Source organism: Candoia aspera, chromosome 3 (genome assembly GCF_035149785.1).
Source record: "Candoia aspera isolate rCanAsp1 chromosome 3, rCanAsp1.hap2, whole genome shotgun sequence".
NCBI lineage: Eukaryota > Metazoa > Chordata > Lepidosauria > Squamata > Boidae > Candoia > Candoia aspera.
This window is the reverse complement of record NC_086155.1, coordinates 22,157,861-22,171,618: the sequence shown is the minus strand read 5'-3', so window position 1 is coordinate 22,171,618 and position 13,758 is coordinate 22,157,861. Positions and strand designations below refer to the sequence as shown.

Sequence of the window (13,758 nt, the reverse complement as noted above, 5' to 3'; positions counted from 1 at the left end):
AGCATGAGTTGTCTATTTAGCACACCTAACTGTACCCATTTTGTACTGATTTTTTTATTTCTCACTGTAGGCTAATTTTGAGTTTCATATGATAAACGATCTATAAATGAAATAGTAACTATAGTGATGCATGCTACTGCAAATTAACTGGGTCTGTGGGGCCAAAACACATGCCTTCCTCTGTTCTAGATAATTATGCTACAGTAGCAATTACTTTATAAAACAACTTACCATGTCTTTCACCATCAAATGCCCAGAAGCAAACGCAATGGAATTTGGGGGCGTGGAGACTGGAAGCATGAAAGCAAAAGAGCATCCTATAGTTCCTGGTATCATTAGGTAGAGGGGATTCACCTTCAAACGAATGGCCTTAAAAAACAAAGAGATAAAGAAGAAGTTTGTGAATTATAACTTGAATACATGATTTACATATCTCTGATGATGTTCCTGAGGGACTGGAGATATATCTATTGTTTTGTGCATGCTTTCACCAGATGATCCCACATGAACATTCTTGACAGAATCATTCAAGGAAAGCATTTTGTTCTTGGGATCTTTTTTGCCAGAAGCCTCATTAAGAACCTGTTCTCAGCATTGCATCAAGGAAGGGAAGTCCCTTTCCAACTCAATGAGGTCCCTTCCAACTCAGGTCTGAGGTCCATTCCAACTCAATGGAGTCCCAATGTGAGATTTACAAAAATTTGAGGCTTTGCTCAGAGTCCTATGCAAAGGCTTCTACAAATGTGCTCATCAGAAATGAGTTGTCATATGTAGGGATACAGAGCACAACACAGAAGAGAAACTGAATATACAAGACAGCTATTGCTGGCTACTGCTTGAGCCAAGTCTCCTCATTTACAAGAGAAAAGAGAGCTTATCTTGGGCAATCAAGCTTCTGCAAGCTATTCAAAAGAGACATAGGAGTCTTTTACCAGTTCTGCTAAGACAGGCAGGAAGATTATGATTGTAGCTGTGTTACTGGCAAATTCTGTGAACAATGCTATGACTGCTGTGATGAGAATTACAGCCACGGCAGGAGGGAGATTCTCTAGAGGGTCAAGACGACCTCCAATCCAGACGGACAGGCCTGATTCCTGTAGCAAAACAGAGATTCCCCAAAAGTTGTGTAAGAGATTCAGTAATGTTTAAACCTCACCAAACTTCCTTATCATGCAATGACCACAGTAGAAACAGATCATTTAACTGACAACTGACATGCATCCATGGAGGACCCCAGTCCATCCAGGGAGGACCGGGGGCAGGGGGGGGGGATGGATGAAGGCAGCCATTTTACCCTTTAAACTGCCTCACATATTGGCTGGTGTGGCAAAATCTCTCTTTATATTATTAGGATAATAAAGCTTCCTCAAGACCAGATAATTCATTGTAGAAGGTGTGGCACATTTGTGTTTTTAAAACATAAACCTGTTTTGAATTATGACCAACTTCTGTGATTATTTTCAATTGAGCAGTCACTATGAGACTTTTTCCCCTTCAGGTTCAAATGATGAATTTAATCATGTGAGGATAATCACATAATTAGAAACTGTAGCACTGTAATGTTTCCAAGGACCTAAAAATAAGTGTTTGGATTTATGTTTTAAAAAAAGAAGTAATTGTGAATGAGCACAGTTCAGACTGCATTTCAGGGCTGACTAGTTATCTCAGGAAAGAAATTATACCAAACACCCATTAACAGCTGGAGGGTGCAATTTTAACAGGACTAGGGCATAGGGAGAGGGGGTGTGAAGGATGTAAAGACCCTGATCTTTAGATTCTGGACCCGTGTCTAGTATTTAAAACATGTATAAGTATAAATGGATATATATACACACGTATATACAGTACATTAATCTGATTTATCTTTTATATTTTTATATTAAAAGTTCTATCTATCTATCTTTCTATCTATCTATCTTGCATCTTGACTTCTAGCAACTATATGGACAAGTCCCTGTAGTTTTCTAGGCAACATTTTCAGAAGTTGTTTGCCACTGACTTCTTCCTAGGGCTGAGAATGAGAGTGAGTAGCCAAAGTCACCCAGCTGGTTTCTGGACCTAAGGAAAGACTAGAACTCAGGTTTCCCCACCCTTAGTCCAGCATCTTAACCACTAGACCAAACTCATTTTTAGTTCATTTATAACACAACACTGTATCAGGAGTTTTTGAATCATGGTTAGTTAAACAAGCTGTAGTGGTCTGTTTCATACATATTGCTAAATCCATAAAAGGTGGGGGTACACAGATCACACTAAGCCAACATCGACCAAATTGTATTAAATTTAGCGTTATGTGTGAGCCAGGCCACTGTGTGTGCATGTAGCATAATGTAATATAAAATCATACCTAACAACAGTACCTTTAGAAAATCAGACACTCAAGATGTTTCACAGGCTGTACTCTAGCAGACATACCTCACATCCTTTTGCCATTGCAAACCCTCCTCCAAGCAACAGGATTATATTCCAAGGCACGCTTTCTTGGGCTTTTCGCCAAGATAGCAAAGGTTCATTCTCAACATTTGATGCTAGACAAAATGGTTTGTGACAAAGAAGGAGAGAAATTAGCAATATGGTCTACAGCAGCCTTCCCTAGAGCCTCCAGATAAGTTGGAATATCCAGATGTGTTGGGAGTACAAGTTCTATAATCCTTAGCCGGTGGTCAGGGATGATGGAAGTTACAGTCCCAACATATCAGAAGGATACCAGATTGCTGTTTCCTTGAACACAAATATATACATATACATACCATATACATATACATATACAAGTTGAGGACAGATTTGATGAGATGCTGGCTAAACCTTTTCCCTTCTATGATGGGCTTGGAGGACATTGCCAAATAGCCAAGGCCCAGAAGCCTTTGGAAGCATGAATGTAATGAGTTGTTGTTGTTGTTGTTGTTGTTGTTACATTTTAAATTTGCTGAGCTGAGTTGTAAATCCCCATATTTACAGAATGTCTAGACAAGCCTCTGGAGTGAAAGCTATACTGTTTATTATATTCCTTTTAGAATCACAATGTTCATCTATGTAGCTTTAAAACTGGTAAGCTTTCTGCCTTTTTGCATAATATGGTTATTATAAATTGATTTTCTTTTGTATATGTCTAGAGGATCAAATATAAGAAATAAATCAAACAGAATCATCCATTTGTGTAAGAATTCTGGAAATCGTAGTCTCAATGTACTAGAGGGCACCAGATTAGGAAAGGTTGCCCTAAGTAATAGTTTAACATGATGTGAAGGGGCCTAGATGAAGCTGAGGCTGAGAGTCTTCTTCCCTCCTCCAAATCCACTGCAGCCATAGTACATGCAGACGTTTTTGCTTCTCTTGCCAAGTCTCAAGCTGGCTCCTTTCAAATAAATTAGTTAATATTAACACTGATTTCCTGGTTCAGACAACGTGATAAGCAGCGACTAAGGAAATACAAGAGCAAAAGCTTCTGAAATCCTCATAGCTACACCAGGAGGGAGGGGTAGGGGCATAGGAGCTGGGTTCATTTACATGATGCTAAACTATGAATTATTATTATGTTTGAATGCTGTTACAATGGGCATTTCTTATGTCATGAACCATCTTCCCCTAAAAAAATCCATTTATGATATTTTATGTATGAGATATACAGTAGGTATGTGAATCAAAAGTCAACATGCCAATGAACCAGGGGTTGATTTATACAAATGCTTGGGAGGACAGGGCACTGTAAAACCTCTCAGTGTGGTATAAATTATCATGTTAACACCGGCATTACAGATTCACAGAAGCACTGAAAAGAAATACGTGAATGGGGCCTAGAAAGCCGCAAAGGTAAAAGAAAATAGAAAAGCATGTAGTTTAACTCATTCCTTAAATCAGACATCCTGTTGCACTCCAACTGTGATGGGCTATGACTTCCATACTCAGCACCCATTCAATCAGCCTGTTTAATCATTGGCCATTCTGGCTAGGAAGTAGGAACTATAGGAGTGATAATGCAACCTGTCTGGAGGATCCCTGGTAAGAAAACCTGCCTTAAATCTCTACGTTATATAAGAGTATTTTTACTGAAACAACTTCAGCTTGCGTAAGAGATGGATCAGAAAATTTACCATATTGCAACTTATGGTCAAATAAAGCATAAATAAATAAATTTCTTCCAGTAAATGTGACTCATCACTTGCTGCAAAGAAAAGATGGGGAAATCCAACTAGTTTGATCTGTAACCTTGTCCCTTTTGTCAAATATATTTTAGGATGCAGTGTGCAGATATTATTAACTTCAATATTTATCTGGTGACCTTTGTCTATACAAATATCAGAGTAGAAATATTGAATATGTGTGTCCAACATTTTTATATTTGTCTTCGAAATAACTTTTGGGGCTTTTGCTTTTATCATTTGTTTATTACTTATTTGCTATTTGTGGTTTTGGACTTGATGTTTTGTTTGCTTCAATAAAAAAACAAATATTTAAAAAATCTAATATACACACAGTACATTATAGTTCGCACTTTGGATCTAGAGGGTTAATTTTCTACTCACAGCTCAAACATGTAACATTTATGGCAACAAATAATCCAAACCTTATCAGTAAAGGTTTATAAATGGATTTTTGCAAAGCAAGGCATCCTGTTACCTAAGAGGGATTTTATTACTAGAGTAAGCACATCGCTGTTTTGTGTCATTACCAACAGTTCTCACATGATACCCCTTACACTGAGGACAAAGTTTTCACATAGTTTTCCGCAGCACCGTCCCTATATTAATGATCCAAATGTCTGTAAGTTAGTCAGTGTCTACACTTCACTAGAATAGGTGCCTTTGGAAAGAAAGGCATGGGAAGGCAAAGAATTATATTTGGGGAACTGGAGAGAGGATCTTCAATACCCACAGCTTCCAGTGCCCTCCAGAGTCTGTGCTGAAGAGAGCAGAGATCCTGGTGCTTTGTGGTACACAGGGAAGTTGGCACCCTACAGAACACACTACCAATGAACTCACTGTCACTGGTGGCCACCGCTTCTGGGCTCCATTGCTCTTCCCTCCTCATGGCACAGACTCTTTGGAACTGTTGTCCACTTTTAGAAAGGACATAAAGGCTCCCCTTTTCTCTTAGTTTTCTAAAACACGTTAGCCAGATTGCTTTTAATGGATATCACTGTAACAACCACAACAATGCTAGTAATACTGTTAAAGCACTTTAAAAGTGTTAGAGTTACTTTTGTATAATAATTGTTTTGAATGTTTGTGTTTATAAAAAGACGGTATAAAAATAAGATCGCTATAAGCTGGAGATAAATACAGGTAGTTCTCGATGACCACAGTAGGGACAGGAAAACTGGTTGTTAAACAGTGCAGTCATTAAGTGAGTCACCATGTGGCCAGACCCAATTTTATGACCATTTTTACAATGGTCATTAAGCAAATCATGGGTTGTTAAGTGAATCACTGTGGTCATTAAGCAAATCCAGCTTCCCCAGTAGACATTTTTTGCCGGAAACCTGAAAAAAAGGTCGCAAATTGCAATCATGTGACCACAGGATGCTGCAACTGGCCGTAAATGCAAGCTGGCTGCCAACTGCCCAAACTGAAATCACGTGACTGTGGGGGTGGTGCGACATTTTGTGACAGTTGTAAGTGTGAATACAGGTCATAAAGCACTTTTTCCAAGGCCGTCGTAACTTCAGACCATCATTGAATGAACAGTCATTAAGCGAGGACCACCTGTAGGTTTCTACTGAGCAGTTTGCTGTAGTAGTAAATAGAACTGTGCAGTGCTTCAGATTCAAAGGGAAAATGAGCTTTAGAGCATGCTTGGGCATGCATAACATCTGCCTACAGCTCTTTAAGCCAAATGATTTTTTTCCTGGGATCACACTACTGTTGCAGAAGGCAACCGTGATCCTGGGGAAAGACACAGCTCCTTTCAGAAGTTGCTAAAAGGTGCTGTGTGAAAGCCTCTGTGCACTCCAAAGCACCCTTTCCTTTTTCAATCCAAAGTGAGGCACAGCCCTAATATCAGTAAACAGCATACCAAGTGTTTTGCCTTTCCCTGGCTGAATATTTTTAATCCTCCATAGGGTGAATGAGTTAGAAAATGGAAACCTACCAATCAACCTTCTATATAGGGTGGAAACCAGTGCTCCAATCCACTCTAGAGAGAACTCAAGAATATGAGTACTGAGAACAAACTTTGGTAGACCAGCAATTTACCTTTTAGATCAAGCCACCATTTAAGAGATGGCTTTTTTGCTGGGAAGAAGAACAGTATTGTCACTATTGTGACTCCAGTAACTGCATCTGTGACAAACCTAACAGAAATGGAGAGAGGATTCTATGTAAGCAATGGAAGCAAATCAGAATTTGTCAAAGACTAGGTTTTTACATCAGGTTTAATGAACACTTACTATTTATAATCAATATTTTTAAAAACTACAAATTACTGCCCTAAAATATTCAGTTGCTTCTTTAGAAAATTAACTGGAACCTAAAATTACAAATTGGAGAAAGCATGAGAAGAAAGCCTTTATTTTTTTTTAATCCAGGCTAGTCTTTCATCACTGAGTGATTATTGATAACTGACCAGTTATTGGAAACAAAAGCCCAGTGAAATAATCATATTCCAAAATGAAGAGACCAGACTATTTCACCAGCTACAGGCCAAAGAATATATCCTGATGAAGATGCCTTGTTGAAGACCTGGAAGAGTAAGATGTACAGTGGTAGGTGATCCTAAAAGTAATGTGGTTGTAGGACATTTAAAGTTCTGTATACCAGTGAGGTTTCTGAACTGGATTCAGAAAGCAAGTGCAACAATGCAGTTGTTTCAACATGGGGATGAAGTGGGACCTCTGAGATAGGCTTAGCACATCTTTCAAAAGAGCAAGAGAGAAAAAAACCAGTGCTTCCCCAAAAGCCAGGTGAACATCCAAATCCTGGCCCTGTCCAAGTACATGATGAAAACTCAAACATCCTCCCTGCAAATATTAAGTGTGATCCTTAGAAGTCTGTCAACCTTTGCTCTAGGGCCTTAAGCAAAAGTCCTTCAAACCTCTAGACAGCAAGTATGCTTTTAACTGGCTACTGTATATCAGGTGTTTAATCTGCAACTAAAGTATGTGTTCTACACTAGAACTATTTACCTTTTTTCATATTTCTAATGGTGGAAGAACAAGGCTTCTCTTGTTTTAAGACAAAAGGGAGAGAGAGAGAGGCAAAAAAAGAAAATCCTAAGACCTTTTTCTCTGATACATGAAATGTGACAGCCTTCACTAACATGGTGCCCTCTAGCTATAATGAGATATAACTTTCATCTTTTTCCAGTGGACACAGCTAGAAGAAGACAGATTTGGGAACTTCAACAAAGGCATGATAAAAATTTGGAATCACATACTACTATCTCTCTTAGCAGCAGAAAAAAGGCTTAAAATGCAATACATGTGGTTTTCCAGTTCTGAGAAATCAGTGGATTATACTATTCAACCCCAATAAAGTTTATAAACAGAGTTATCAGAGGAAAAGAGCATAAGATTTCTATGTATTCTTGTGTATTGGAAGACTGTTCTCACTTTTCAAATAATCACATTACTACATTAACCTGGTAGATATTTTACAATAGAATTGGTATAAAGTGTTTGTTTTTGTTTTTGTTAGTAAAGTCAAATTAAAATGATTTGTTCAAGAAATATATGAACATTTGGTTTAATATTCCTTTCGGTATAGGACAGCATTCCTAAATCTCCTACCTACCTGAATGGGTTCAAATAAACTAAAAGAAAATGCTTACCCTGGTCTGAATAAGCTTGCCCAGCCTGTGATGAATTTTGGATCCCTAGAGAATAGCAGGATGGCAAATAAAGAGAACAGAACAAATACTGCCTGTTCTGCAAACCTGTTATGGAAGAAAATTAAGTTAACCACTGCTTTAAATGTTTAAGTTGATGTTTAAGTTCAGCTAGAACTAGCAGATGATAGGAAACATGAAGATGAGCAAATGATTTAAGGTGTTTTGTGTGTGAAAAGCAACAAAATGCAGGAGAAACCTGTAAAATGAATATAACTCCAAAAGTTACTCATATGTTATATAAGTTATAATTATGTCATAAAACGAGAGCCGGTTTGGTCTTGTAGACTAGGCATGGGAGAAATTGAGCTCTAACCCTCCCTTAAGCATGAAGCCAGCTGGGTGATTTTGGCCAGTTACTTTCTCTTAGCCATAGGAAGAAGGCAGTGGTAAACCACTTCTGAAAATGCTGCCAAGAAAACTGCACCAACTTCTCCATTTAGTTGCCAAGAGTCGCTACACCTCCTTATTTGAATTCAAGACCCTCCCTGCAAAGCTGTCACATAGAAGGTTCCCAATCACATGGATAGGTCACTGGTTGTACATAAGCATGGATACAGGCTATCTTCAGGCATTCAAATGGATGAATATCAATACAAACACGAATTTGCCACACACACACTTTCATCCTATTTAAGGAATTAATGTCTGAAATGGCTACTGTATATCTGGAAGGCTTGATTAGGCAGCGGCAGCTGCTGACCATGGCTGATCATGAAAACCTAAGCAGAGCCAGGCCTGAGTAGTATTTAAAGGAGTGACCACAGTGGGGAGGGAATTGGCTCTAGACTAGATTGGGAAGTCAAAACAATTCCAGAAGAAGGCGGCAGCAACCCACTTCCATACTCCTGCCAAGAAACATGAATCTGGGAATATGTATCTGGGAAGCTCAACTCAAAGGAGACTTGCCTATATTTATATCTGGAATATGTTTGCCATGGTGTTCCACACCTTGGATACATTCAGATTAAATGACTGTCAGGTGTTATGCGTGAGACCACCCTTGAAGACAGTTCAGAGACTACAACAGATACAGAATGAAGTACTAATATGCTTGTGGGAACTAAGATCATCTTGTATTGATTACATTGGTTGCTTATTTGTTTCCAGGAACAATTCAAAGTGAAGCTTTAAAAATTTCAGTGTGTGAGCCTGCCCATATCTTAAGAATAAAATTGGATGGTTTATTCTCTGGCCAAACAGTGGGAACTGATAAATTGGCAGGTATGGATAAATTTGGTGCATTGGGTCATCTTGGTGCATTTTTGCGTGTGCGTGTTTAAACTGTATTTTCAAATGCTTTGTGATTTGTACATCACATGTTGATGGTAGTACCCTGAAAGGTGAACTTTTTATTTTTCCAAATAAATAGATTTTGTGTACATGGAGAGCATGTTTCTAGATTCATACAGGAGGGTAGCATATAATGGTCAGAGAGTCAGGAATAGTGGGCATTATTTTGTTCCATATATGCAGTTTTCCAGGAATGTGAAAACAATTTATATTTAATTTGGTTAAATTATATAACACTATATACTAAAAATCTAATGTAATAATCAGTTAAAATCTCAGCATTTGGATGTTGAGAAGGGATCAGGATGGAAAGCTATTTCGTAACTGAGCGCTGAAGAGGAGATTCATTAGTAACAAAAGCATCAAAAAGCACTGTAAAGGCAACCAAAGCATTAAAACCAAATAAGTAAATAAAAGCAGAAAACCATCAATAGATTTAAGGAAAGAACAAGAGACAGAAGCCATTTGAAAGAAATCTGGAGTTGCTAATCAAATTGGCTTTGGCTGGTTTAATGGAGTTTTTATATTCTTAAAATGGTAAAAGGCCTTTGATTCTTATGATGACACTTTGCAGGTTCCTGGAACATAATGACTTGAATGGTTGAGTGGGAGAATAATTTCTTGCATAACCATCCCCTAATGATGAAATCTTATAAGCAGCTTTTCAGACAATATGCCTTACCTTATTCTGCAGTATCTATGTAATATCTATATGCAGCTTCTAAAAGCCAAGTTGATACAGATAAAAGCATAACAAAAGAACAAAAAAATCTGAGGAAAAATGAACAATTAAAAAACGTTTCCTGTCTTTTTCTGAAAATGTCCACAAAACAGCCCCTTCTGTTGTTATATCTGAGGATACGCACATGCAGGTATACAACCAATGAAGATGCATGAGCTAACTTTACCTTATTAAATAGGAAAATGAAAGCAATGGTCTCCATGAATAATATATAAAACAAAAACCCTCTAATTACATTGGCTGAAGTTTGCCAGCTTTTGTGATCATTATATAAATGATTATTATGAAGCACATCGTTTATTGGCCTGTAGGATCATTCCTGAGTGCCCTGAGCTACAAATTTTCAAAACTCAGTGGACTAGCTAATTAAAGAATTAGCTCACTCTTTACTTAAATAATTTAGTAGAGATAATTAAACACATCATCAACTACAGCATTTCAAACTGATTCTGCCATTTGAAATCTGCAGCAGAAGCATGGCTCCAACTAAACATTCTTGACCAATGAAAAGAAGACATTAAAAGAGAAACAAAAAAGGCATAGGTGAATATGTGTTTCACGAACATTCTTATAACTACAGTGATTTTTCTTGATCCTCTGTAAAAGAGTTAAGTACAGCTGATGGTATATATTGAAATCTGAAATTTATGAAAAATCACCATTATTACATGGTAGAACTGACATTAAATTTCCATCGGCCTCTGGCCACTGTTACAAAATGCAGAACTAGGCTTTAGTTCTGACCTAGATGTATGATCTTAAACACATGATGCACATAAAAAAATAGGCAAAGCTTCTCAGCGTATCATGACATTTTTGACCATAACCTGCAGACACCTCTGTTCTTAAATGTAACTAAATGTTACCATTATAATGCATCTATTTGATATCTCATGAAGCCTCGTGTGGTGCAGAGTGGTAGGCGGCAGTATCCCAACCGAAAACTCTCCCCACGACCCAAGTTCAATCCCAGCGGAAGCTGGATTCTTAGGTAGCCGACTCAGGTCGACTCAGCCTTCCATCCTTCTGAGGTCAGTAAAATGAGTGCCCAGCTTGCTGGGGAAGGTGACGACTGGGGAAGGCAATGGCAAACCACCCCGCTATAGTCTGCCAAGAAAACGTCACAAAAGCGGCGTCCCCCCAAAGGGTCAGACATGACTCGGTGCTTGCACAGGGGACCTTTCACCTGTCATTTGATATCTCATGTTCTCTCCTAATAGTTTCATTTTCTTGTTTGTGGTTTTTGTTATTCTCATTGTGACTTACTTTATTGGTCCCAGTTTCTGATAGTCTTCCTTTATAACTGCCTGAGCTCTGCTTTCTGCATCAGCTCTTATCTCTGACTTCTTCTTTTTGCAGCCTCTGATAACGGGAAGGAGGAAAAGTTGCTTAGTTCAAGTTAAGTAGCCCACATCTCCCCAGTTCATCCACAATATTTATCTAAGATCCTGGCTTGCAGAAAAGAATTCACACTGCTCTTGATGAATATGATTTTTATTTTATGATTTTATGATTTTAGAGTTTTAGTTGATTAATATTTTTTATTTTTTATTTGTTTTAACTTTAGAGCCATTAGGTAGAAAATAGGATATATGTCTAAGAGATATTTTTGGATAACAATTTTATGATGACATAAGAATATGCTAATTACATATAATATACTGTCTATATTATGTCAGCATCACCTGCTATACACACAATATGTATATGTTGCCCATGCCACAAAAAGCCTGATTTTTCTTCAGAAATTTAACCCATTCCTAGCACCACTGAAATGTCCAGACATCACTTCCTTCTTGACAGGTGGTCCTTTTGTAACTTTCAAGAGTTCATCTTAGATCAGTGTTTTTCAGTCTTGGCAAATTTAGGATGTGTGGACTTCAATTCAGCCTTAGATACTCATTCAGCCTATCTTCTCTCTCCTTATTTCTTCAATCCTCATTTAGTTACCTGGCTAGCTTTCAAAGATGGGGAGGGAGCGTAAGGAAGTAAAGCATGAACAAGTTATTTTCTTGTCAAGGAGAGGATGGAGTAGATGATCAATCTAGGAGATACAGACAGGCAGTAAGGAAAACCACGGCTTGGTACATTTGAAGGGCAGCAAAAATAATGATCGCTCAGCGAGTACTCCAAGATTTCCCACCTCTTGAAGGGGATGAAGCAGAGCATTATGAATGTTAAAAAAAAAATAGTGAAGGTACCCAGATGTCAATATTAATCCCACTGTTTTTTATATTACTTTAGAAAAGCTTGGATAGTAGCATAAACTGATTGACTGAAAATGCTCTAAGATGGAAAAGCTGGTGTATTCAGCAATGCAGCCTTCCTCAGTTTGGTGCTTCCAGAACTGAAGAACATTCCCAGCATTCTAGAATTGGGTACCAGAAATTATGGAATGTGTTTAATATAATAAAAACCAGGATAGAAATATCATTAAAACATCAATCAGATGGATATGTAAAGCATATCTATAAAGGTATGACTGAAAAGTGAGGGTTTCCAAATGGGCAAACATGCATTTTAAAGCAAGTGTATATGTTGCAAAAATCTTTACATGGTCTTTTTCTTTTCAAGACGTATGTGTTAATGTTTTAAAAAATTACCATTTGCCATAAGAGAATATTCAGCATTAAAGAAGATACCTTGAGAGAGTTACACTATAATAAGAATCAATACAGAGAGGAAGCATCACTCATCATCTCTAATTAAAATGTGCTTTAAAATGCAAAAATAAAGCAGTTGTTGCAAGAGGGAAAGATTACCACGAGAGATGGGAATTTTTGCTGCCTCACTCTCCTATATGAAAAGTATAAGCTATAGACAATCTAGAGGCCCCTGCATCTGCAGGGAAGGAATTGGGAGAAAAATGTCCTGTATGGTTAGTAAATCTCCACATCATTGAAGGAGCATGCTTGAGTTTGGAATACTTCTCTGAATTACTTCATCTCTACTGCATGCGATTCCTTACTAGCTAAGAGAGGCAAAGCATAAAAATAGCACACCTATAAAAGTGGAAAAAGTAGTTTCTTGCCCCTGTAAACAGCATTAAACAAAAGCACGACACTGATGTACACCCCCCCCCTCCCCGGAGTCACATGCAAGTGAGATGGGCAGCCATATAAATTTAATAAATAATAATAATTTTACCCCCTGGATAACTGTATGTGTGTGTGCGTATCGATATTGATATCGATATCTCTCTTCAGAGGATGTTAGCAGAAGAATTCCCAGTATTCTTTCATTTAAGATTTATGACCAAATGCTTTTGAACTGATATGTTATGCACTAAAAATGGCTTGCACATTTTAAAAATTAGAAAATAATAAACAGTACTGTACTACAAAAGCCAATAAAAAAGCAAACAATTGGGTGTCTTAAAAAATAAATCACTGCTATTTCGGCTGCCAAAATGACATTTTAAAAGGTTTTTGCAGTTCAATTTAATATCTAAGAAGTCCTGTTTTTGAGAAAGAATACTAAAGAAATTGCCACCATAAAGAAGATGCAAAATCAAGCCCCCTCTGTCTGGACATCAATAAATGTGACCATTTGTTGAGGATGTTCATCTTGGCATTTTTAGCAAATACCAATTATAAAACTGTGAAGAGTTAAAATGATGTTTATGATGTGGGTGTAGACTGTTGAGAATTTCCAAGAAGTGAGGGCAAATGAAATGTTCTTTAAAACAGATATAAATGTGACAATGAAATTCAAGTAGCAATCTTGTTCAGAATTATTCAGGGTGCACTGTAAGAAGCTCAAGATTTTTTATTTTTAGTTAGTAAAATAACTGAATTTGTTTCTTTTCTACTATTGGGTGCACACAAAAATGAATGTCTTCTTCTGGTGTATATGCAAAAGAAAAAAAAATCACCCTCCCCAGTTGTAAAAAGAATTCCTTT

The 13,758-nt window shown here is 37.5% G+C and overlaps 1 protein-coding gene across 1 annotated transcript in view; it reads right to left on the bottom strand.

The window, feature by feature from the left end:
• The window catches only part of SLC13A3 (solute carrier family 13 member 3), a 46,183-nt gene that overhangs the window by 6,003 nt on the left and 26,422 nt on the right, over positions 1-13,758 (bottom strand). Inside the window, exons 7-12 of the mRNA XM_063297107.1 lie at positions 11,123-11,218; positions 7,765-7,869; positions 6,192-6,289; positions 2,416-2,528; positions 933-1,094; positions 232-369 (exon numbers count right to left, since the gene is read on the bottom strand). Of these exons, the coding sequence (XP_063153177.1) occupies positions 232-369; positions 933-1,094; positions 2,416-2,528; positions 6,192-6,289; positions 7,765-7,869; positions 11,123-11,218 (712 nt within the window). The remainder of the gene's footprint in view (positions 1-231; positions 370-932; positions 1,095-2,415; positions 2,529-6,191; positions 6,290-7,764; positions 7,870-11,122; positions 11,219-13,758) is intronic.